The following is a 25,416-nucleotide window of genomic DNA, read 5'->3' as shown; positions in this document are numbered from 1 at the left end:
TGACTGGTGGCTCAACACTGTTTTCCCCTTCTATGCTCCCCCTGCATCTCAGGAAGTGGAAGTCTAGGAACTATGTTCCTATAATTCCTATTGGCAGAGATTTATTCTGTAGGACATATTCTGCCAATGAGAAGCACTTGCTCAGATTTTTGAAATGGTTTAGTCATCATTGTTTCTGTATAGTAGATTCATAATAACTCATGAGGTCTACTGCTAGCTTCCGTGTGTCCTGCGATTTACCCATTTTTGAGCTATAAGGAGCTGAGGCCATCAGTACTGGTTTCTTGTGAATCTAGCATTTCTGATTTTCTTAACTCCACTTCTCTCCCTTGGCCCCCCGAACAGTACTGCAAGCTTGAAAAACGTAAATTAGGTTTTCTTGACCAAGTACTGATATATAACAAAGTTACTATGTGGGGTGAAAAAAATGAAAGAATTGGTTCCAGAATTCTCAGCAGATCCTTCCTCTATTGATACGACCAAGTTGGCAATGGTCTCAAAACGGGAAGATCAATACCTGTATCATCACAAATGATGGTGCACATTTGGGTGTGAGCTCCACGGGCATCCTCAGGAGTAAAATTTTTTTTAAAAAAACATTTCAATATGGAAGGAACAAGTTAAACCACAGAAGGCTGAGGGGCATGGGGGAACATTGGCCCAAGGCTTAGGAAGAATTTTACTTATTGTAAAGTACAAAACATGGAGGGTCTTTTAGGTAAATTCTTCTCCTTGCACATGTCTTACAAACATCAAATCTCCCAACAGACAAAATCCCAGACCTGGAGAAAGGGGTTTTCGTGTTGCGTCGCTGCTACCATTTCCAGGGCTGGATGCCTGCAGCGTATGATTTTTACGGTCCTTGGAAAATACAAGTTTACTGTCTGGCCGTCTTTGTCCTGAGGGGGAAAAAAAAGAACATTTGTTTACCAATGAGAAATTACTTAATTTCTGCTCTAGTTTGCGCGTTCTTAAAGACTACAGCTACTAGGACGGAAACCGTTCCAACAGAGTGCCCGGGGCGCCCAGGCTCACCCAGATCTGGGAGCTCTGTGTGGGCTCGGGGGTGGAACAAAAACACTATAGGGTTTTTGTTTGAGTTATTAACTGTGCTAACACAGGGCATCTCTGCAAGGTTTCAGTCTTCATAGCCTAACTAACAAGATGGAAAACATATATTCACCGCGATTCCATGAGGGGCCGAGGAAGCATCTGGGTCCGGCAGAGCTCCGCCCCTCTGAAGCAGGAGAATGGGTCGTGTAAGGGGGCCCCTCTGTGGTGAGGACTGGGGTTTTTGGAAAGGTCACGGAGCTTATGCAGAAGAGCAGGAGGATGGGGGAAGACTGCTGGGCGCTGTGGATGTGCGACATTCTAGGTTCCTCATTCAAGCTACCAAGGGCATGGGCTGCTGGGCTTGGGGGGCTTCTGAGAAGAGGTGTGCAGACAGAACTGGGACAGCTGTGCTCTCTCCTGCGTGGCCTGGGGATGCAGGGCATAGGCTGGCACTTGCCAGAGGGTATGAGGAAGGTGCTCAGGAATGAGGCACACTGGTGGAGCCATCTGATGAAAATCTGCCATAGTTCCATAGAACCAAGATCCTAGAAGACCACAGAGGCTACTTGGGAAGGGTCCCAGGGGGGTCACCGGTGCCTCGCTGATGAGCACTGAGAGCCCATGAAGGGCAGTATGCAGAACACTGAAGGAAACTTCATGCTTGGGCTCTACAACAAATTTCTAAGAGCCTCAGGTTTCCTCATTTGTGGAACATGATTAGAAATTACCACCCACAACACCGTGCTATTATAAATACCAAAGAGGCTAATGACCACCAACGTGCTTCACGCATGACGACTATTCCAGGCCCCTACGCTGTTCCTTCCCATCCAGTCACATCTCTGGGCTCCTTGAACCGCCAGCAAGAAAAGTGAAGGAGAAAGCTCTTTTCCAACATCCCTGTGGGTCAGCAGTGGGTTCAATAATCTCATACCAGTTTTGCCAATGATTCATTTAATTCATTCACGAAACACTTATTTAACACACCTGTGCCAGGTGCTTGAGCTACAAAGGGGAATAATAAAAGATCTTCAAGGTCCATCTGGTGACTTCTGTGATGAACTCTCAACTGGTTCCAAGCTCTGGTGGGGAAGGGAAGTATTATTTATGGAGTCCTAAAAGCCAGAGAACTTAAAGCCCATTTTGGCGACAAGAGTTTAGTGAGCCCCAGAGAGCCTGGCAGATAGCGGGAGCCGGCCTGTCGCACGAGCCAGGGACACATGGAGACGACCTTCTCCATATTAGAATATTGAGGCATCTTAAGACTCAATTGATGAATATTTATTGAGCACCTACTGTGTGCTTCATATTATGTCTTCAGGTCTGAAAAAGACACATCAGACATGGTTTCTACCAGTAAGGGACCCACAGTTCAGCTGAGGGACTATGAATAAAAAAGAAAAGAATCAGAGAGAGCCACGTGTGTCAGGGCTTATCCAGGTACTGAGCAGTGGGGAAGAGAAAGGGGAGGCCAGAGAGAACCAGAGAAGGATCCACACAGGAGTCCAGGTGGCCGGGGGGATGGGAGACACTGGGGCAACAGGAGAAAGGTGGAGGAGCCCAGCACAAAGGGAGCCACATGCCCAGAGAAACAGCATGGGGGTGTGCATGTGTGTGCACACACATGCGTGTTGAATCATAAGGGCATGAAACCACATTGACTGAACAGAACTCAGAGCCTGCTTATTGACGGTGGTCAGGGTCAGGAGTTAAGCCCATGAAGAGGCAGAACATGAAGGGTCTTGATTCCGGACAGAAAAGCATATAAGAAAAGCATATATACCCCAGGGCAGGTTCTTAAGCGGTAAAGACTTCACGACCTTCTGAGAGAAGAACTGGTAAGACCGAGTGTTACACTGAGCGCTTGTTTGTAAGTGAGCATAGCAGCAATACTTAGAACCATTTAATGTTCCTCTTGTTTACTCCCTGACTCCAGAATCAACAAACTGCATCCCCCCTTGTGCACAGGATGGGGGCACATGAAGAACAAGGTTGACGCTCACCCAGAAAGCGGAGCGTTGACGCAGCCACTGCCTTTCCGAGAGCATTGCTGGCTGTGCAGACGTAGGTTCCTTCACTTTCGAGGGAAATGTTCTGCAACAACAGGGATCCATTGAAAAGCAAGGAAACATTGTCACCCAGAGATCCTCCTCTCTTCCACCAAGTTACATTAGGCTGAGGGACACCTTTGGAATAAAAACAAACACGACAAAGCAAATTCCTTTAAGAACAGGGCCACAGAACCACATGACAAAGACCACTTAGCGTTTTGACCACAAGTCAGTAAATAGCTTTAGGCACGTGTGACAGGCTGTTTCTATCTCCACAGCTCCTCCAGGGCAGGTGCGGATCGGGTTAAGGCAGAAGGCTTTGGCCTCATGCACATCTGATTGGAGCCAAAGGGCCTGGCATTGCTTTGTATTGGGAAGGGAGAGAAATCTGAAGATGGGTGGGGGTCATGTGGGAGTGGCTGGAACGAGGTGCTGGTGTAGCTGGGTGACTGTGGAGAAGAAGACAGAGAAAGACATTCCCAGCATTGCATTGTCACAAAGAAGTCTTTAGAAAACAAAAATACCTAAGATAGATAATAAGTTGCTCACTGTGCCTATGCAACGAAATGTTCTTGCTTTAGGAGGAATATAACATCTTCAGGGAAATAGGTTTTGTTCATTAATGCTTTTGCAAAAGAGGATTATTTCAGGCAACAAACAGAAGTGTTAAGTTTCAAGTACAGGCCTACATAGTGAGGTGCAGAGTTGTAAGCGACATCTCTAGACACAGAGGGGAACCTGAGGAATTGAAAGAATTTCTTCCCCCAAATCCTGAGAAGCCAGCATTTTGCTGGGCTGTGGAATGTGAAACTCAGAGGAACCTCATTTGATTCTTCAGAGCTCGCGCAGCCTCCGGTGACGTCCGAGATAAAGCCAGGCACCTGGTTTTGAGGATGCGCTTTCCTCCTGCCATGCTCTGGCTGAGAGAATGTGGCAGACATGGGATGACTTGCTGACAAAAAAGATGTCACCACTATAACGACTCTTGGCATGCACTTTCCAGTGGGCAGAACACGTGCTCTGTGAATATGTGGCACTTTCTTGGTTATTCCCACACTCTGAGGAGCAGGTGTTGTCAGCTCCATCTTACAACTTAGGAAGCTGGCCCTGTTAAAATTAGGCTGCAACTTAAATACCCAGAGAAGGGCTAATAACATGTGCTATACTTTTTCAGTAGTTTCCTCTACAAATATATACACACAGAGAGGTTAAACTTCCCTAAGTTCACCAGCTAGTAAAATTGGAACTGAGATTCACACTCTTGCAGTTTACTCCAGAACTGATCTCTTAGCCACAATGCAGGCAGGCCTTGTATATCTCTTGATAAATTCTTTCAAAGGCATCTTCTAGCTTTTATTGCCATATATTATGGTTGCTTATTGTGGAAAATTAGGAAAGCTATGAACAGTTACATATTTATCTTGTAAATAGCTATCTTACTGAACTTTAGTATTTTGAATAGTTTTAGAGGGATATAAAAGAACACTGTGGCTGCAGAGATGTGAGCAGTGAGGGTGTGACTGAAGGTCGGAGGGCTGGCAGCTGGGGGGGCTCAGATCCTGGGGAGTTTTACAGGCCCCTGGGAGGCTTGGCTTTCACTGCAGAGCTTTAGGGAGTGACATGATCTGACTCACACTTTTAAAGGGCTGCTGTGCTGAGAACAGGTCACGGGGGGCAAGGGCAGAGGTGGGGAGACCAGTGAGGAGGCTGTCACAACAACCTAGCCCAGAGATCGCGATGGCTTGGACCAGGATGGTAGCAATGAAAGCGGTGAGAAATGGTCAGATTCTGGATATATGTTGAAAGTGGATAAATTTTGAAGATTTGGGAATGGGCTGTTGCCAGATAGAGGGGTGTGTGAGAGAGAACAGCAGGTCAGAAATGGTACCAAGGGTTTTAGCACAGGCAACTGAAATAATGGCGTCACTAATTCTGTGAGATAAGAAACTAGGAGAGAAGCACATTTGGGAGCCAACCTCAGGGGCTCAGTTTTGATATGTTAGCTTTGAAACACCTGATATTCACTGGGACATGCTGGGCAGGTACCCGGATCTGTTCACTGACAGGAAAGTTCTGGGCTGGACAGATATGTTTAGGAGTTGTCAGCATACAGATGGCATTGGACTCCCTGAGCGTGAGGGGGTGGCACACTGATGTCCGAGGACTGGCCCTGGGCATGCCTTCCTAGAGATCAGAGGAAGGAGGTGAAACCAGCAGGGGAGGCAGAAAGGCACCAGTGATCAGGAGGGAGTAGAGCAGAGAGTGGCTTCACAGAGGCAAGGGGAACATTCAGGAAGGGGCAGTAAGTGACTGCCAAGCACGGTCATTGGCAAATGGCCGAGTGAAAGGTCTGGGAACTGGCCACTGGACGTGGCGACACACAGACCTCACGGTGCGCCTGCCGGTGTCCTTGACGACGGCAGTGAAGGTGGACTGATGCGCACAGAGCTTGGCTGGAGCGAGTGCAAGAGAGAACAAGGGGAGGTGAGATTGGGGACAACATGAACCGTGGGGAGGTGCTTAGCTGTGACTGGGAATGAGCAACCAGGCGGCTGCTGGACGCGTGTGGAGGCAAAGGCAGACGCTGAAGGACGGCTGCTCCCCTGGAATGTGCAGTCTTCCTGACTGGTCGCCCTGCTTCCACCCCCACTGCCTGACCCTCTTTGACCCGTTACCCCCGTGGTCAGCACCTGGCCGGAGTGTTCCTGCCCGAAGGCAAGTCAGATCACGGCGCGCCTTGCTCACAATCCCCCCACGGCTTCCATCCCACTCAGAATAAAAACCAAGGTGCTCATGGAGGCTTACGTGGCCCCGGGAGATCTGCCCCTGCTCCCCCACAGCCACCTCAAAAATACAGGAGAAAAGGGCTGAGAGCCAGAGAGAGAGAGATTCTTGATGAAATCACTTCTGTTCCTGGACCCAGATGTGTCCGAAGTTAGCTGCAGCCTGGCTTTTCAGCTTCATGAGCCAGTAATTTCTCCATTTTTCTTATGCGAGTTTGAGGTGGTTCTCTGACCCTTGTAACCATGGGAGTCTGGACTAGAAACTTAGGTATGAAAACAACTGAGGTGGCCAAGTGGCCACACCAGCATCTTCCTGGAACAAACGGACATAATTGTGCTCCAAAGGGAAATGCCAGAAACAGGGAGTGTGCAGGGAAGCGAGCAGGGCCAGGTTCCTCCTGCCCAGTCCCCACACTGGCCCCGCGACTGCGTCTCAGGGGGGCAGAGGCAGTCCCCGCGCTGAGCTCCGCCTCGCCGACCCGGCCCCTCTCCCAGCAGCACCTCCCCCGGGCGCCCCTGACCCAGGCCGTCCCAAGGCCAGTTCCATCCCTCCTCTCACCGCCCAGTGGGCTCCTCAGCTCATCACAGTGCCCACCCGCCCAGTCACCCCGCCCTGGAGCCTCACAGACACTCGTGGTTCTCGCCTTTCCGTTCTGCACGTTCAGTTCACCACCGAGTTTTTGAAACAACCATTTCTGACTTAGAAGTCTCTTGGGCCGGTCGCCTGTACCCTGTCTTCACGGTCACGGCCACAGCTTAGGGCCACATTCTCCCCTTCCCTCCAGAAACAGCCTCTTGGCTGGTTTCCCTACTTCCAGGCAATCCTCCAGGCAAAGTCAGAGGGACTGAAGCGCCAGTCCCTCCAGGAGCCCGCAGCCCTGGCACTGCCACGTCCGCACCACGCAGCTCCAGCCGCACCCCTACCTCAGCTCCGGTCCTCCCGCCACGGGCCTCACGCTGCAGTCAAGTCAGCGTCCTCGGGCTTTCCGCTCTGTCTGGAATGTTCCCACTTCCCATCGGGCCCTGGCGGCACCTCAGGGGAAGCCCTCACAGACCCCCCCACTCCCATCGTGCTCCCTTCACACCGACACGCTGCACTTACGACCTTACGCCAGCTCAGTGTTGTGTCTCTCTGGGAGGTCCTTGTACCAGCTGGGCAGTGAGGGTTTGTTGGATTGAAAATGTTCACGGCTCTCGTCATGGACAGAATGTTCATGTCCTCCCCTCCCCCAAGCCAGTTCATATGTTGAAGCCATGACCCCCAGTGTGATGGCATTTGGAGATGGGGCCTTTGCGAGGTGACTGGGGTTGGAAGAGGTCACAGGGGTGGTGCCCGCAGGATGGGGTTAGCGTCCTTGCAAGAAGAGGTGGAGACCGGGGCATGCTCTCTCTCCCTCACGGCCACCGTAAGCCAGGAAGGGGCTCTTACCAGACACCCGGCCTGTCGGCACCTTGACCTTGGGCTCCCCAGCTGCCACAACTATAAGGAGTAAATGCCTGTTGTTTAAGTCTCCCAGTCCCAGTGGTATCGGGGGACAACCCAAACCCCCTAAGAAAGCTCTGGGGAGGGTCTGACTTCGTGGGTCTTGCCTGTCATGGCACCTGTCGCCTGTGTCAAGGTCTCAGGATGTGTATTCTGCTGCATTCATGCCCCTGGCTGGCTGAGGTGTGGCGATGCACTGAAGCAAGGCCCTAAGGGGAAGGGCGTCATCTTAGGGCAGCGAGCCGGCCGGTCTCAGCTCCGGCAGCACTCTCCCAGAATGGCCTGGCTCTGCCGGCTGCCCCGCGCCCGGGCCAGTTCTCCAAAGTCCCTCTGCAGCCCAGCCAACCAGAAGTCTAAGCCACAGGCAATTTCACAAGCAGAGTTGTGTCAGGAGCTCCCTGAAGGCACTCCCCACCTCGGTAGCCCCAAAAGGCAGAGCTGGGCTGGTGGAGACGGTGGTGAGCACCGCTCAGGAATCTAGAACTCACTGCTCGGCAGAAAGTTCTGCAGAAGGGAAACTCCCCAATGTGATTCGTTGTTGAGCCCACCTGGTCACCAGTTACCCTGTTACTTCCTGGTCACCTCGAGTCCCTCATGCCTTTGCTCAGACCACTTAGCACGGGGATGATGCAGACGCTGCTCAGACCACCCTCCACCAGCCACCTCCGCCTGGAGGTCTTCAGGAGTCAGGCATTCAGTGGCTGGGCCAGCTCTCTCCAGGCACCGGGACCACAGCCCCCTGGGAATGCAGCTGATCAGCCCCTCCCACCTGCAGCTCTCAGAAGAGTGAGGGAGGGTCAGGCACCTCTCAGGAGCTGGCTTCTTTCTCCAGCCATTGAGTAAGACTCACTCTGAGGGCCTCTGTCCAAGCACGAGGCCTCGGGTGCAAATCAGCCGGCGAGTTTCCTCGGGGCCGAGACACGCAAATCTGTCTCAGGAGGCCCAGGGTAATGCCTGCACACAGCGGGCTTGTGGAAGGAGACTGAACAGAACAAAATACAGGTCTGAGAAATCACTTTGCTCTGTGTAACTCCAGCCGCCCCTGAAGACGGTGGGTGCTTTCCCATCAGAGCATCTAGAAGTTTGCCTGCATGCATTGCTCCACAAGAGCTGCTGACGGGGAGAGAAGAAACCGAAAATCCTACTGCAATGCATGGAGGCTTGGAGGAGGGAGAGGGAGAAGAGGCAGAAGAGTGGGGTGATGGGATGCCCCTGCCATGATCCCCAAATCTCTGGCCTTCCTTAAATATTTGCCAGATGCTTGGTACCAATGAATGTCTAACTATGACTAGGAACCAGTCAAGAAACAGGTTTGCGTCCTGATTGACACAGGGCAGAAGAGAGACGGTGGCAGGTCAGTATAAGGGGAAGCCCAGGGCAGAGGCGCCCAGGCCAGTGTCAGCCCCCGGAACGGTCAGAAGTCAGTTCAGAAGGCTCTGGAATTTCCAAGCTCTACAACTGACAGGGGTCCGAGACGATTACACTTACACCTCAACCCAGAACAGCAAAAGGGTGGGACACTGAATTCACACCGATAGTGAGAGTTTACATACAGAAGAGCAGTCAGAAAACAAAACAGAACTGCTTAATTTTTTCAATATAAAAGGAGAGGCAGGGGTCTTCAGTGCTGAGGACAGGCGCAGCTCAGCACCCAGAAGCACATGACACATGTGAGCATTTCCAAAGCGCTGAAGGGGCCAGAGGAATTCCCTGGGGATCTTCATACCATGGCTCCCCCACGGTCTCTCAAAACCACACATTTACTCTGTTGAGACAGCTATAAAATGTCAGAACTAGTTGAAACTTAATATCTAACCTCAAAGACACGCTATTTCCTCCCAGTCTTACAGTTCTGAAATATTCAACATTCTGTTTCCACAATGCTGAAATTGTTTTTGGAAAGCAAATGTTGTGGAAAATAGTTGAGATCTGGAGGGGCCAGGAAACATGTGTTGCAGGAAGTCTGCCCCTCCAGGGTGTCTTTAAAATAGTCACTGTTTAAAAAATAAATTTTCCTCATCTTTGAAAGGCCTATGGAATATTCCACACTATAAAATCCTTGGCCTGTTCAGATGGCTTGAAGATGCTAGATTTTTATATCGGTGTATCTCATACATTATACCTGTAAGTTCTGTTTTTATTTCCTGGAGCTACTCAACACTCATAGGATACTCAGTATCTTTTCACATGCAACAACTGAAAGTTTATGCTGCTCTTAGTTACCTCCTGTGAATGTGAAGAAATAATGTTGCCAGTTTATAAGAGGTGAACTGTGTGCAGTGTAGATGAGAACAAAGTCAGTCACTAATGAATGAAGCAGCCATGGGTTCACAGCCCGTGTCAGGGAGATTCCCATGCTCCCCGGCTGCGGTCAGTCCGCAATACGGCCAGTTGGTAAGGAATGCTTCTCTTTCGTCATTTGGGCAAATCCATGATCTATGGATAAAGGACTTTGGGTAAAGGACTGCCCACCAGTGAGGCCACCTCCAGACGTCCCCCACCGTAAAGCTGTGGTTCTCACCACTCACAGAATTCTCTCGAGTACCTGCTACCATTCTTTCTCTTCTCTAGTAAAATGACATGAAGTGATTGGCGTCATCAGTCCCCAGGCGATTTGATCTGAGGATGTAGAAACAGTGTGGGCCACAGAATCTATGGCCATTTCCGTGACCAAGGGTCCTTCCCTGGAGGCTTTTAAAATGCTTCTTCAGACATGGAGAAAAGGGATCGGCAAGCCGCCTTCTCGGGGCGGTGACCCCAGCCTCTCCGGCACCCTGGGCTCCTGCTCTGCTGGACCGGGCAGTTCCCTTGAACTCCACCAGTCTTATTTCATGAGCACCATAGTTCACGGCTGGATATTGCCCCCCGGGGTCTCATTTTTAAGCTGGAAAGGGCCCCGGAGAGTCATTCCGCGTGTTGACTGCAAACCAAAACCCTCCAGTGGTTCCTTGAAGAAGGCAACTCAGAGGCAAAGCCGGTGCCAGCCGAGCACAGGACATGTGCTGGGGCTCCACACGTGTGTGAGCCGCGGCCTCCGGCACAGAGAATACCTGAGCAACAGCACACACGGGGGCAGCCCAGACTTCCAGGGCCCCTCCTGATCTACCGATGTACCAGCGGGTGTGGGTGAACGAACAGCTGTGACACGTCCCTAAAGGCTGCATTAAAAGTATCGCTTATGAGAGGGCGGAGCCAACATGGCGGCGTGAGTAGGACAGTGGGAATCTCCTCCCAAAAACATATATTCTTTTGAAAATACAGCAAACACAACTAGCCCTAAAAGAGAGACCAGAAGACGCAGGACAGTGGCCAGACTGCAGCTACACCAGCGAGAACCCAGCGACTGGTGAAAGGGGTGAGATACAAGCCCCGGCCCCGCGGGACCCGAGCGCCCCTCCCCCCAGCTCCCGGCGGGAGAACAATAGGCAGAGCGGGAGGGAGACGGAGCCCAGGACTGCCGAGCACCCAGCCCCCGCCATCCGGGCCAGAGCGCAGACACAGTGCGTGCACGGGGGGCCCTGGATACTGGGGAAACAGGGAGTAAGACCTCTGAGCGGGTGCCGAAGCTGATGCCCCTGTGACAAAGAAAAGCGGGGGCTTTGTGAAAGTCTTAAAGGGACAGGGACTTAACAGCTTGACGGAAACAACCCAGGTCACAGTACAGCAGCTGGAAATTACAGGGAAAACCGGGTGCACTAACTCCCTGGGCAACAGCTCTGAGACCCCTCACGGAGGCAAACAGTCAAGCAGCCCCCCCATCCATTACCCCACCGGGCGCTGCGAAAGCAGAGAAGCAGCCTGAGACAAATTCTGCCCACAGAAAGGGAAATTTCTCCCTTCCGGCCGGGCAAGACACAAAGACCCAGTCTACACGCAATTACCCAACACAAGCCACTAGGAGTCGCAGTTGTCCCAGTAAAGAAAGGCCAGCAGCAAGTGAAAAGCTTGGCCCTCCCAGCTGACAGTCAATAGCACCTGTCAACATGAAAAGGCAAAAAAATATGATCCAGACAAGACTAACCCAGACAGCTTCGGCATCTGCTACATCTTCCCCTGAGAAGGAACCTGGGGAGATAGATTTAACCAGTCTTCCTGAAAAAGAATTCAAAACAAAAGTCATAACCATGCTGATGGACTTGCAGAGAAATATGCAAGAACTAAGGAAGGAGAATACAGAAATAAAACAAGCTCTGGAAGGACTTCAAAACAGAATGGACGAGATGCAAGAGACCATTAATGGACTAGAAAACAGAGAACAGGAACGCAGAGAAGCTGATGCAGAGAGAGATAAAAGGATCTCCAGGAATGAAAGAATTTTAAGAGAGCTGAGTGACCAATCGAAAAGGAACAATATAAGAATTATAGGTATTCCAGAAGAAGTAGAGAGAGAAAAGGGGATAGAAAATGTCTTTGAAGAAATAATTGCTGAAAAATTCCCCAAACTAGGGGAAGAAATGGCCTCTCAGACCACAGAGGTACACAGAACTCCCATGACAAGGGATCCAAGGAGGGCAACACCAAGACACATAATAATTAAAATGGCAAAGATCAAAGACAAGGAAAAAGTATTACAGGCAGCCAGAGAGAAAAAAAAGGTTACCTACAAAGGAAAACCCATCAGGCTATCATCAGACTTCTCAACAGAAACCCTACAGGCCAGAAGAGAATGGCATGATATACTTAATGCAATGAAACAGAAGGGCCTCGAACCAAGACTACTGTATCCAGCACGAATATCATTTAAATATGAAGGAGGGATTAAACAATTCCCAGACAAGCAAAAGTTGAGGGAATTTGCCTCCCACAAACCACCTCTACAGGGCATCCTACAGGGACTGCTCTAGATGGGAGCACTCCTAAAAAGAGCACACAACAAAACACCCAACATATGAAGAAGGGAGGAGGAGGAATAAGAAGGGAGAGAAGAAAAGAATCTCCAGACAGTGTATATAACAGCTCAATAAGCGAGCTAAGTTAGGCAGTAAGATACTAAAGAGGCTAACCTTGAACCTTTGGTAACCACGAATTTAAAGCCTGCAATGGCAATAAGTACATATCTTTCAATAGTCACCCTAAATGTAAATGGACTGAATGCACCAATCAAAAGACACAGAGTAATAGAATGGATAAAAAAGCAAGATCCATCCATATGCTGCTTACAAGAGACTCACCTCAAACCCAAAGACACACACAGACTTAAAGTCAAGGGATGGAAAAAGATATTTCAAGCAAACAACAGAGAGAAGAAAGCAGGTGTTGCAATTCTGGTATCAGACAAAACAGACTTCAAAATAAAGAAAGTAACAAAAGACAAAGAAGGACATTACATAATGATAAAGGGCTCAGTCCATCAAGAGGATATAACCATTATAAATATATATGCACCCAATACAGGAGCACCAACTTACCTGAAACAAATATTAATAGAACTAAAGGAGGAAATAGAATGCAATGCATTCATTCTAGGAGACTTCAACACAACACTCACTCCAAAGGACAGATCCACCAGACAGAAAATAAGTAAGGACACAGAGGCACTGAACAACACACTAGAACAGATGGACCTAATAGACATCTACAGAACTCTACATCCAAAAGCAACAGGATACACATTCTTCTCAAGTGCACATGGAACATTCTCCAGAATAGACCACATACTAGGACACAAAAAGAGCCTCAGTAAATTCCAAAAGATTGAAACCCTACCAACCAACTTTTCAGACCACAAAGGCATTAAACTAGAAATAAACTGTTCAAAGAAAGCAAAAAGGCTCACAAACACATGGAGGCTAAACAACACGCTCCTAAATAATCAATGGATCAATGACCAAATCAAAATGGAGATCCAGCAATATATGGAAACAAATGACAACAACAACACTAAGCCCCAACTTCTGTGGGACGCAGCAAAAGCAGTCTTAAGAGGAAAGTATATAGCAATCCAAGCATATTTAAAAAAGGAAGAGCAATCCCAAATGAACGGTCTAATGTCACAACTATCGAAATTGGAAAAAGAAGAACAAATGAGGCCTAAGGTCAGCAGAAGGAGGGACATAATAAAGATCAGAGAAGAAATAAATAAAATAGAGAAGAATAAAACAATAGCAAAAATCAATGAAACCAAGAGCCGGTTCTTCGAGAAAATAAACAAAATAGATTAGCCTCTAGCCAGACTTATTAAGAGGAAAAGAGAGTCAACACAAATCAACAGTATCAGAACCGAGAAAGGAAAAATCACGACGGACCCCGCAGAAATACAAAGAATTATTAGAGACTACTATGAAAACCTATATGCTAACAAGCTGGGAAACCTAGGAGAAATGGACAACTTCCTAGAAAAATACAACCTTCCAAGACTGACCCAAAAAGAAACAGAAAATCTAAACAGACCAATTACCAGCAACGAAATTGAAGCGGTAATCAAAAAACTACCAAAGAACAAAACCCCCGGGCCAGATGGATTTACCTCGGAATTTTATCAGACATACAGGGAAGACATAATACCCATTCTCCTTAGAGTTTTCCAAGAAATAGAAGAGGAGGGGATACTCCCAAACTCATTCTATGAAGCTAACATTACCCTAATACCAAAACCAGGCAAAGACACCACCAAAAAAGAAAACTACAGACCAATATCCCTGATGAACGTAGACGCAAAAATACTCAACAAAATTTTAGCAAACCGAATTCAAAAATACATCAAAACAATCGTAAACCATGACCAAGTGGGATTCATCCCAGGGATGCAAGGATGGCACAACATTCGAAAGTCCATCAATATCATCCACCACATCAACAAAAAGAAAGACAAAAACCACATGATCATCTCCATAGATGCTGAAAAAGCATTTGACAAAGTTCAACATCCATTCATGATAAAAACTCTCAGCAAAATGGGAATAGAGGGCAAGTACCTCAACATAATAAAGGCCATCTATGAAAAACGCACAGCCAACATTATATTGAATAGCGAGAAGCTGAAAGCATTTCCGCTGAGATTGGGAACTAGACAGAGATGCTCACTCTCCCCACTGCTATTTAACATAGTACTGGAGGTCCTAGCCACGGCAATCAGACAAAACAAAAAAATACAAGGAATCCAGATTGGCAAAGAAGAAGTCAAACTGTCACTATTTGCAGATGACATGATACTGTACATAAAAAACCCTAAAGACTCCACCCCAGAACTACTAGAACTGATATCGGAATACAGCAAAGTTGCAGGATACAAAATCAACACACAGAAATCTGTGGCTTTCCTATATACTAACAATGAACCAACAGAAAGAGAAATCAGGAAAACAACTCCATTCACAATTGCATCAAAAAAAATAAAATACCTAGGAATAAACCTAACCAAAGAAGTGAAAGACTTACATTCTGAAAACTACAAGTCACTCTTAAAAGAAAGTAAAGGGGACACTAACAGATGGAAACGCATCCCATGCTCATGGCTAGGAAGAATTAATATCGTCAAAATGGCCATCCTGCCCAAAGCAATATACAGATTTGATGCAATCCCTATCAAACTACCAGCAACATTCTTCAATGAACTGGATCAAATAATTCAAAAATTCATATGGAACCACCAAAGACCCCGAATAGCCAAAGCAATCCTGAGAAAGAAGAATAAAGTAGGGGGGATCTCACTCCCCAACTTCAAGCTCTATTATAAAGCCATAGTAATCAAGACAATTTGGTACTGGCACAAGAACAGAGCCACAGACCAATGGAACAGACTAGACAATCCAGACATTAACCCAGACATATATGGTCAATTAATATTTGATAAAGGAGCCATGGACATACAATGGCGAAATGACAGTCTCTTCAACAGATGGTGCTGCCAAAACTGGACAGCTACATGTAGGAGAATGAAACTGGACCATTGTCTAACCCCATATACAAAAGTAAACTCAAAATGGATCAAAGACCTGAATGTAAGTCACGAAACCATTAAACTCTTGGAAGAAAACATAGGCACAAACCTCTTAGACATAAACATGAGTGACCTCTTCTTGAACATATCTCCCCGGGCAAGGAAAACAACAGCAAAAATGAACAAGTGGGACTATATTAAGCTGAAAAGCTTCTGTACAGCAAAAGACACCATCAATAGAACAAAAAGGATCCCTACAGTATGGGAGAATATATTTGAAAATGACACATCCGATAAAGGCTTGACATCCAGAATATATAAAGAGCTCACACGCCTCAACAAACAAAAAACAAATAACCCAATTAAAAAATGGGCAAAGGAATTGAACAGACGGTTCTCCAAAAAAAGAAATACAGATGGCCAACAGACACATGAAAAGATGCTTCACATCGCTAATTATCAGAGAAATGCAAATTGGAAAACTACAATGAGGTATCACCTCACACCAGTAAGGATGGCTGCCATCCAAAAGACAAACAACAACAAATGTTGGCGAGGCTGTGGAGAAAGGGGAACCCTCCTACACTGCTGGTGGGAATGTAAACTTGTTCAACCATTGTGGAAAGCAGTATGGAGGTACATCAAAATGCTCAAAACAGACTTACCATTTGACCCAGGAATTGCACTCCTAGGAATTTACCCTAAGAATGCAGCAATCAAGTATGAGAAAGATCAGTGCACCCCTATGTTTATCACAGCACTATTTACAATAGCCAAGAATTGGAAGCAACCTAAATGTCCATCGATAGATGAATGGATAAAGAAGATGTGGTACATATACACAATGGAATAGTACTCAGCCATAAGAAAAGGGCAAATCCAACCATTTGCAGCAACATGGATGGAGCTGGAGGGTATTATGCTCAGTGAAACAAGCCAAGCAGAGAAAGAGAAATACCAAATGATTTCACTCATCTGTGGAATATAAGAACAAAGGAAAAACTGAAGGAACAAAACAGCAGCAGAATCACAGAACTCAAGAATGGACTAACAGGTACCAAAGGGAAAGGGACTGGGGAGGATGGGTGGGTAGGGAGGGATAAGGGGGGGCAGAAAAAGAAGGGTATTAAGATTAGCATCCATAGCGGGGTGGGAGAAAGGGGAGGGCTGTACAACACAGAGAAGACAAGTAGTGATTCTACAACAGTTTGCTACGCTGATGGACAGTGACTGTAAAGGAGTATATAGGGGGGACCTGGTATAGGGGAGAGCCTAGTAAACAAAGTATTTGTCATGTAAGTGTAGATTAATGATTAAAAAAAAAAAAAGTAGTTCCTGTGTGGTGACCTCTTATGAGTTCTACACAAGGGTATAAAGGGCATATAAAAGTGTAGGGAAAGGGTCTGTTTGTGTTTATACAGAGGATCAAAGCCTAATTTGGCTACCCCGAAAATGAACTAAGATACGATATGAAAAAGAACTTCCAACATCAGCACTCTCGGGAAGAGTCATGCCTGAAGATGATCAGCAAAAAAAAAAACTCCAACAAAGATCCACGCACTGTCACAGGTGTAGATGCACTCATCCCACCAGTTCCTGGACTTGCCATGGGAATGAGGAAGGAGATATCTAAGCTGGCCTGTGCATACAGTAAAACAACAAAATTGGACTGGATCTATACTGTTGGAACTCAACCAAGAATTAGGAGAAGTGCAAATTGTAGCACTCCAAAAATCTTACAACTACAGACTATTTATCGTTAAAAGAACATATGGGATATGAACAGTCCCCAGGAATGGGGTGTTCTAGTTTATCTGAATTCTCTCAGACTGTTTAAGTTCAGTCGGACAATATCCACCATATCATAGATAAGTTTTCACAAATGCCTAAGGTGCCTAACTGGTTTTCTTGGTTTCACTGGAGATGGCTGGTAATTACAGGTATGCTTTGGTTAGGTAGCTATATTCCTATTATGTTAATGTGTGTGCACAATTTAATTAGTAGTTTAAAACCTATCCATGCTGAAGTTACTCTACAAGAAGATATGTCAAAGAAATAATCAATCTTCCCAGGTTTTCTTCTGCCTGCTACTTCTATAGCTTTTCTTCTTCCTACCTAATCACAACCTTTAAATAGAACTCGTGCCACATGTCGAATTTACCGAGTATCATAATTCTTCCAAGTGGTAAAGACACCTCAAGACAAATGCTGGGCATAGAAGCCACAGGGCATAAATATGCAAAGAAGTAAAAAGCTAACCTTTTCAAACAATAAGGCTTCTCTCTCACTTACCAACTTAACATTTCCCTGTATGGCCCTGGAAGATGACTGGTTAGCCAGAGATGGGTAAGATTCCTCAAGGGAGGAACAACCTAAGACAGGCACAGTCGCAGGGGGCCATCTGGTGAGAAAATGGGGAGCAGCAGAGGTGAGGCTTAGAACCTCCCCCCTCATGTTCTGAGAGAAATCTTCTGCATACGTGGATGTTTTATTGCCCTTGTCTAGCTTGGATTAACACATAGTCTACAGGCACACACCTGATCATCTACATTTGCTCTCTTACAACACTAAACTCTGTTTTCTACCTTTATCTCGTATCTACCTACCACTTCAGCATTTTATTAAAAATAATAATAATAGAGAAATGTGGTATCCACATATAAATCAAGTTTAAAAATCAAATGAATATTCATATTTGAACTGACTGTGTATAGTTCATAATGCATGAACAAAACCGAAAGATTCTGTGATGACTGCCCTTGTACTGTTCACCATGTAACTTATTCATTATGTAAGAATTTGTTCGTTATGCATCAGAAGATTGGAGACTGACGAAAATTAGGCTTGGGGTGGATTAATGATTGTGCATTGAGTATTGACCCCCCTATACAGAATTTTATTGTGGTTAAGAACTATTTGATCAATAAATATGAGAGATGCCCTCACAAAAAAAAAATATATATATATATAAACACACTTCCAATTGTAAAATAAATAAGTAACCGGGATGTAATGTATAGCATAAGGAATATAGTCAAAATATTGTAACAACTTGGTATGGTGATAGCTGGTACCTAGAATTATCATGTATATAAATGTTGAATCACTGTGTTGTACACCTGAAACTAATGTAATGTAATACTGTGTCAACTACCCTTCAATAAAAAAAAAAAAAAAAGTATCGCTCATTTGGAAGTCTGCCTGTCGCCATCACCACCGGCCCCTGGAGAACCACAGGTGGGCTGTCAGGGGGGCTCCTCGGGTGGCATCTCAGGCTGGCCGACTCCCCGAGACTCCCTTCCTCCTCCCGCAAGGCACCGACTCTTGTTTTCCTGAGCTGTGCTTGATTACTCTATTAAGGGGTTCCTTTCTCCTTGGGATGGTGGCGAACAAGGTTCAATTTTCCTAACTCCATAGCTTTTACTCTTCTGGGAGGAGAAAAACACAGAAGCCCTTGCAATGTACGGGGACCGCTGCTAATAACCCTCTTCCTCCAGCCCCGGGAACCCCCGTGCTCCAAACACACCTCGCTGTGTACAACACTAAGACTTTCTGTGCACTGTTCTCTCCACGGGGACTGTTTGCTCTTCTCCTCCACCACTGGGAAGATTTCTACTTATTCAAGATCCAGTTTCAGCCCTGCCTTCCCTGACCCTGCCTGACTCTGGAGTCGATTCCCCTCTGTGGCCCTGAGAACAGTGGGTATAGGCTCTTGACATGCCTGCTTCCCTCTTCAGGTTGAGCCCAGAGCAGGGCTGGGTCCCCCACCCCATTTGGCTCTGGTTCCCACCTGGGTACCCACTGTTTGTCAAGGAAGCCTCTCCTTCTGCAGTAACACTGGGGATGAACCCTAGGAGACCCTTCGGCCCCATCTGCTGGCTGAGCCACGGTTCTTAACCTTGGCTGCACCTGAGAATCATCGTGGGAGCCTTAAAAATCTCTGATTCTCAGGCCATACTGCAGACAGATGAAGCCAGACGCTGCTGAGGCAGGCTGGGGTCGGGCGGGCTGCTGCCCAAGCCTGAACCAGCATCATCCATGGCAGTAAAATGACTTTGTATACTATGCGTGGGTCATGGAGATGAACGCATGGGTTTTAGGTCATCAGATGTGTAACGAGGGGGAATAAAGGAATGAAAAGACAAGGAGATACAGAGATGCTGCAATTCTCCTCAGGTCCCAGGGCGCTGTCCCCACATGTGCTGCTGTTTGAGGATTGCTCTGTGGTGGAGGCGGCGGTTTACATGCATGTGGAGACTCGCGCTTTCTCCAAATGGGAACTGGAGATGGAGAAAAGGTGAGAAGAAAATCATCTCTCAAGAAGCATTCAGAATAGTGCTTCCTGATCTTCAAGGAACAGACCATTTTTTACAAAGGAGCCTTTTTAATCCTCTAAGTCAATAGTGCAGCTGTGAGTACAAAGAGGTGAGGGGGTGGGCAACCACTAGCAGATGGTGCATGAGGGACCAGTTCCTTTCTGACCGCGGCAAGTCTCACGTGGGGGCTGGGGGCTGAAAGGGCACACACGGGTGCACCTTTGGCCCAGCATTGGCTGGCATCCTGCAGGCTGGTGAGAGGCCAGCCTCCCCGGGGCCTCCACCTGGGTCCTGGATCTCTCACCATGGGTGTTTTTGTTATCTGTACCTGAGCCTCTGTCATCTTGTCCCCAGGCCACAGCAACTCCTCAGTCCTGCCTCCCACCTCTGCTTTGACACTCTCCTCTCTGGCTAGAACTCGTGGGTCCCAGGATTCTCCTTCTCCATCCACGTGCTTTGGAGTCACACAGACCTGGGACTAAATCTTAACTCACACACTCATGAGACACACAGGCGCAGACAAGTAACTGCACGTATCTGAGCCCACTTGCTCATTAGTGAAACAAATATAAATAACATCCATGTCGCAGGCTGTTCAAACTGACACCTATTAGGTACTCAGGCTATTGTTATTTTTGATGAGGTGTCTGGCTGGCTTTTCAGGATGTCCCTGACCGAGACACTGCCTGTCAGCATACGCTCCTTAGCTCTTTGCAAGGCGGTTGTTTTCCATGTTTGACTCAGCCTCTAAGTGCCAGCACCCAGCCCTAGCCTGGGGACAACTGTGTTCCAGATCCTCAGTTGATGACACATCCATCCCTTGCTCAATGCCAATCAAGCCTCCTCTCCCTTGGAGGGATCAGAGGCATGGAATCTTAATCAGTATCGAGTGTCTGGTGCAAAAAGCTGATCAGTGACCATGGACACAATTTCACCAAGTTCAATTCACAGCTGTCTGCGGCTTCTTTGAGCTCTAGCTTTCCATCCAAACTGTAGGCAGAACGCTCTTTCTAGAACACTAACTGGCTCACAGCATCGCTCTACTTAAAATTTTTCTTGTCTCCCCACTGCCAATAAAGCAAAGTCCTAGGGTGTTAGGACGACATTAAATCTGGTCCCGACTTAGACTTCCAGACCCACCTCTTCCCGCTCTCCCTCCACCCTACTTCAGGTCACACAGATCTGCCCGTGGGTCTGCAAAGAGGCCAGGAGCTCTCAGGCCTCTCTGCTTTTGCATGTATGCAGCTTCTTTCGCTGCAGACAGCCTTCCTTCCTGTTCCAAGTGGACTAAGGTCACTTCTTTAAACCTCTCTAATCCTTTAAAAGTGTTAACTGCTCCGTCTGTATCTGATGTATGTCATAAACACTTACATATTTGTATTAGTATATCAGAGTTTCCTTGTCTGTATAGCTGCAGAAACCAGATCTTATTCATCTCTGTACACTAAGGACCAAGATCGGGTTTAGTAGATGCTTAGTGACTGCTTGCTGAATGGATGGGAAGATGGATGGAATTTCCAACCATTCATGATTGATTGATTGGCTGAACACGGGGTTAAGAGAGGAGGATGGTGGGAAGATTGCTGTGTCACAGGCAGAAAAGTGGTAAAAACGATGGGGGGAGTAGCCTTTGTTGAGTGGAAGAAGTTTTAAATATACTTTAAACATCATTTGAGATATTTCAAGGATTACATATGGTTTAAAGGGACAAATATAGTACAGAAGAGGGGATACATTTCAACCACCACAGATTGAGGAAAATAAACTAGCTTTAAGTTAGAATATGGTCGAAAGCACCAAAATGTTCAGTTCATAAAACAGTAGTAAGCTGATTATCCTCTGGTTTTCTTTTTAAGTATTTTGAAAATTATATGCAACATCTTGTGGGAAAGTGCATTTTTCTATAGAGCTGGTTCTCTTGGGGGAAAGGACTTTCTCTTAATTATAGGATGAGTTTGTTAAGTTCTAGCAATCCTGTAGGGCTTTTTTTTTTTTAATTGGAATTACACTGAATTTACAGGCCTGAAATAAACACCTATATATTGGATTTTCAATACAGATAATTAAATTATATTGTCTGTAAATAAGAACTTACTATACTTCATTTTCCTTTCTTAAAAATAATTGTATCATATTATGTTGGCTGGTGCCTTTAAAACAGTGTTGAACAGATGCAGTGATAAAGGGTACCTTATCTTTTTTTGGAATTTAATGGGAAGGCTTCAAAATCTCACCATTAAAGTAGGTGACTGACAGAGGCGGGAGTATGAAGGCCTGGACACTGTGGGTCACAGCTGGGCAACCCTGAGGAGTCACATACGCTTCAAAGCTCCCCTGGGCCAGGCAAGGCTCCGTGCGCCTCATCACCACTCTCCCCGGCCCTCTGCCGAATCCTGCTTTGCTTTCTCCCTTCCGTAGGATTAACAACTAATACATACCCTGCATGCCCAGCTCATCTCAGCATCGGCTTTCAGGAGACCCAGCCTGCGACAATGTATTTAAAACAGATGTTTTTAAATGTTAAAAAAGATCTTTGTGTTCTTGGGAAAAACCCTCCTTAGTCTTATACATTCAGAGACCAAGAGGAGCTCAGCGCCCACCCAGAACACTTCAGAGAAGACACTCAGATCGGCTGCCCTCCTTATGAGCTTAAGGAATAAGAAAACAAGGAACACAGAATACACACGTAACAGAAAAATCACAGATAAATGATTTTATCTAAATAAGCATTAACAGGAGAAAAAATAAAATACGCAGTTATTGGTATTTATGGGTCATTTTCCTCTGGTGAGCTTTCCTTTCTTACCAGAAGGTGGCAGAGAGGTGCAGTTTAAACTTCTTCCCATTTTTGGAAGAAACTTTGTTTTTAAAAAAGAGCAAGACAAATAACTCTTGCAACTTAGAACTTTTAACCTCTAGAAATACAGATTTGATACAGTTATTAGAAATATCATTAAACAGTGACTAGAATCAATCATTATCAATAACTGAATTAAAGAACACATATTTGGCTATGACAAAAAATGAATCGGTCTAAAAGGTATGACTAGATGAGCTCTGATAATTAGTGGAAAGCATTTTTACAGGCAACTGAAAAATAAAAGAAACATGTATACATGCCACCCATTTACAGACATAATAGCGATTTGCAATATGCAAATGTGATTTTGTACAGCAGCATTCAAGGAAATATTATTATGCCCTCGTCTGTAACATAAGGGGTTGGATTCAGTCGTAACCAAAGTCCCTTCTTCCATGAATAGGGTATATTTCCTATTTCAGAGAAGAGGGTTGGAAGTTGCATGTCTCACCTGCGGTCATATACGAGCTAGTGACAGAATTGTCTGTAAAACCCTCTATCTTCTTCCCCAGTTGTTATTAAAAAGATGGCTTTCCATAATAGGCTAAGTTAGCTATGGCTTCTGCCCATAAGAAAACAGTAAGTCCACTACAGGTTTATTTAAAATGGCACAGGACTCAAAATGAGACAGGTTTATTTTGAAGAGAAGAGGACTCCTGGTTAGTTCCTGGGGTCTAGTCCCCCGGGGGTGACTGCCAGGTAAGGAAAGACCAAGGGGACAATCCCAATAAAAGCTGGAAGCAGAGGGAGGGAGGAGGGAGAGGGGCCCGCCCAGCCCTGAGCTCCGCCCAGGCGCCAGGGCTGCAATGGCGAGGCCAGCAGGGGCTGCTGGAACCCGGGGCGGCCAGCGCCCCCCGCGGGAACAAAACTGAGATGAGCTTAATGGTCTTTGCTAGATGCTTCACTCGAGAAGAGTTTCCAGTGAATCCAGCCCCTGCCTTAGGACAGCGAATTACACACTGCAATCCTCTCAAGAGTTCATCTCCCTGAAAGCCTGATATGAAACGAGTGTGGAAGTAAGACATTTAGAAATAATGTTAAAAGTTGAGGTTTCTCTTAATAGAAGTCAGATCTATTTTGCAGAATCTTCTGCAGGTGTGAGGCGGTAGGAACTCTAGACATTTCTGGCTTGGCAACTGTCAAGTTCCGCTCTGCTCTCCTCCTTGCCGTGGCCAGACAATGCTGGCCCGATCCATAACGGTCCACGCATTTGCCAGAAAACTCACATATTTGTGGGTGGAGTCAGTTGGGAAGCTGGAGGGATTTTTCAAGGCCTACAAACACTGCAGGGACTTCCAAGGGGTGAAAAATAATACCTTGGGGGTTAGCAGATTTCCAGTTTGTGGAGCCAAAGGTGCAGCCCTGGAAACATGGCAGGGGACCAGCCATTGCAGGGACCAGGGAGCCGGGGCCTGGGTGGGGTGTCCTAGGGCCCCTTCCTTCCGTGCACCCTCACAGTGTCACCGAGATCTGCAGCCAGGCCTCCCCCAGTCACCCTGGGCTATTTGGGTCACAGCCTTAGCTGGATTCATCATAAGTGGCTGCAACTTACGGGCACCTCGTTAGAACTTGCAAACCGGGAAGACACAGCTGGCCCGAGGGATCAGTGCACGCAAGTCACAGGCCCGTGCAAAGTCACCTTAAAGCAGGAGACCTTAGTTCTGAGGAGCCCACCATCTCTTGGAGAAACCGACCAAGCCATTCACACAGCCTCCTGGCCAGAAAACGGACATGTGTGAAGCATGTTTTATCCGTTTGGGGATGCACGTGGCCGCGGTAAGATTAAGAATCTGTGGTTTACAGAGGAAGAATGGCTGTGGGGTTAGGGCAAAGTCAGACTGAAAGTATTATTTCTCCTAAGACAGAATGAATTGGTTAGAACAGAGATTTATCTGCCCTTATAAACAAGCAGAAAAGCCACTGGGCACAGACGTGCTGCCCACCCAGCCACGGCATGGAGGGGGTGCGGGCCAGCCCCTGCCCACCCTGGCTGGGCCCAGCACAGACCCCTTCTCGCTGGAGATCCTCTAACAGCTTCCTACAAATGCCCTCGCTCGGACTCCATGTTCTAGGCTGGAAGTTGGCCTCGTGGGCAGACCTGCCACAGGGACCCTCGTCCTGGTCCTGCCAGTACCAGCGTGCAAAGCAGTCCCAGCCCTCAGGGGCCCTGAGCAAAGTGGCACTCTGCTTCCACACTGGTCTCTGAGCTCCCTGGTGGGGACTCACCCTTGAGGGATGGCTTCCCTGCCACTGTGCTGGAGAACAAGAGCTTCGAGCCTCCCAGGCCGATGCTTAGAGGCTTGCATGCCAGAATGCCAGCGGGTGTCCCCCTGGCAACAGTGGGCCAGCCGGGAGACGCACACACTCACCTCTCACAGGACACCGGATCGCCACAGTTGCCCCCAGAGCTGCCCCCACGAGGCCTCCGACCACAACGGACAGATGGCCGGGCTCCAGTCTGGTGATATTTCTTTCAACAGACAAGATGACAGGCGCCTCTTAAGTCAAAGGGAGAGGGAAACGAGGTTAGGCTCGGGTTTTGCTCTTTGGTGAACTGTGCTGCCTCTGGTGGGGTTCGGGGACAGAGGCAGAGTCCTGGCTCCCTGGGCACCAGCACATACACAGCCTCGGGGTGCTCAGGGGACAGACGGACAGACAGGCCATGGGTGGGTGCAGACAAAGAAATGGCTACAAGGGTGCATTGCAATGACCATATACAGACCAGGAGGATATTTTGGAAATGCACTCTGTGCCTGAGCTGAACACTAGGAATTAAGAGTCAGAAAACAGCTCTTCTTGCCGGCAAGCAGCTCACAGGCTGGCGGCAGACACCTGCAGCATTCAGGTGGCGGGCTCTGGGAGGGGGAGAGGTGCTGGCTGCCCAGGGTTCTCTCTGTAGCATGTGGGGCCAGCGAGGCAGCGTCCCAGAGAGGATGTTACCAGAGCTTCCCTCGAGGTGGACCTATCGCGGCAGCTGAACCCCCTACTCCA

The 25,416-nt window shown here is 47.3% G+C and overlaps 1 protein-coding gene across 13 annotated transcripts in view; it reads right to left on the bottom strand.

Annotated features, from left to right (window-relative positions):
• ADAMTSL3 (ADAMTS like 3) overlaps positions 1-25,416 on the bottom strand; it is a 258,020-nt gene that overhangs the window by 20,353 nt on the left and 212,251 nt on the right. For 8 of the 13 annotated variants that reach the window (XM_057494774.1, XM_036931908.2, XM_057494777.1 and 5 more), the window contains 3 exons: positions 24,795-24,923; positions 3,057-3,239; positions 783-899 (listed from right to left, as the gene is read on the bottom strand). In XM_057494774.1, the coding sequence (XP_057350757.1) occupies positions 783-899; positions 3,057-3,239; positions 24,795-24,923 (429 nt within the window). Of the gene's footprint in view, positions 1-782; positions 900-3,055; positions 3,240-24,794; positions 24,924-25,416 lie in introns of those variants that run through there. The other 5 variants (XM_057494779.1, XM_057494780.1, XM_057494778.1 and 2 more) reach the window with 4 other exon arrangements.

This window comes from Manis pentadactyla, chromosome 18, assembly GCF_030020395.1.
Source record: "Manis pentadactyla isolate mManPen7 chromosome 18, mManPen7.hap1, whole genome shotgun sequence".
NCBI lineage: Eukaryota > Metazoa > Chordata > Mammalia > Pholidota > Manidae > Manis > Manis pentadactyla.
The sequence above is the reverse complement of the archived record's forward strand: the minus strand, read 5'-3'. Positions and strand labels throughout refer to the sequence as shown.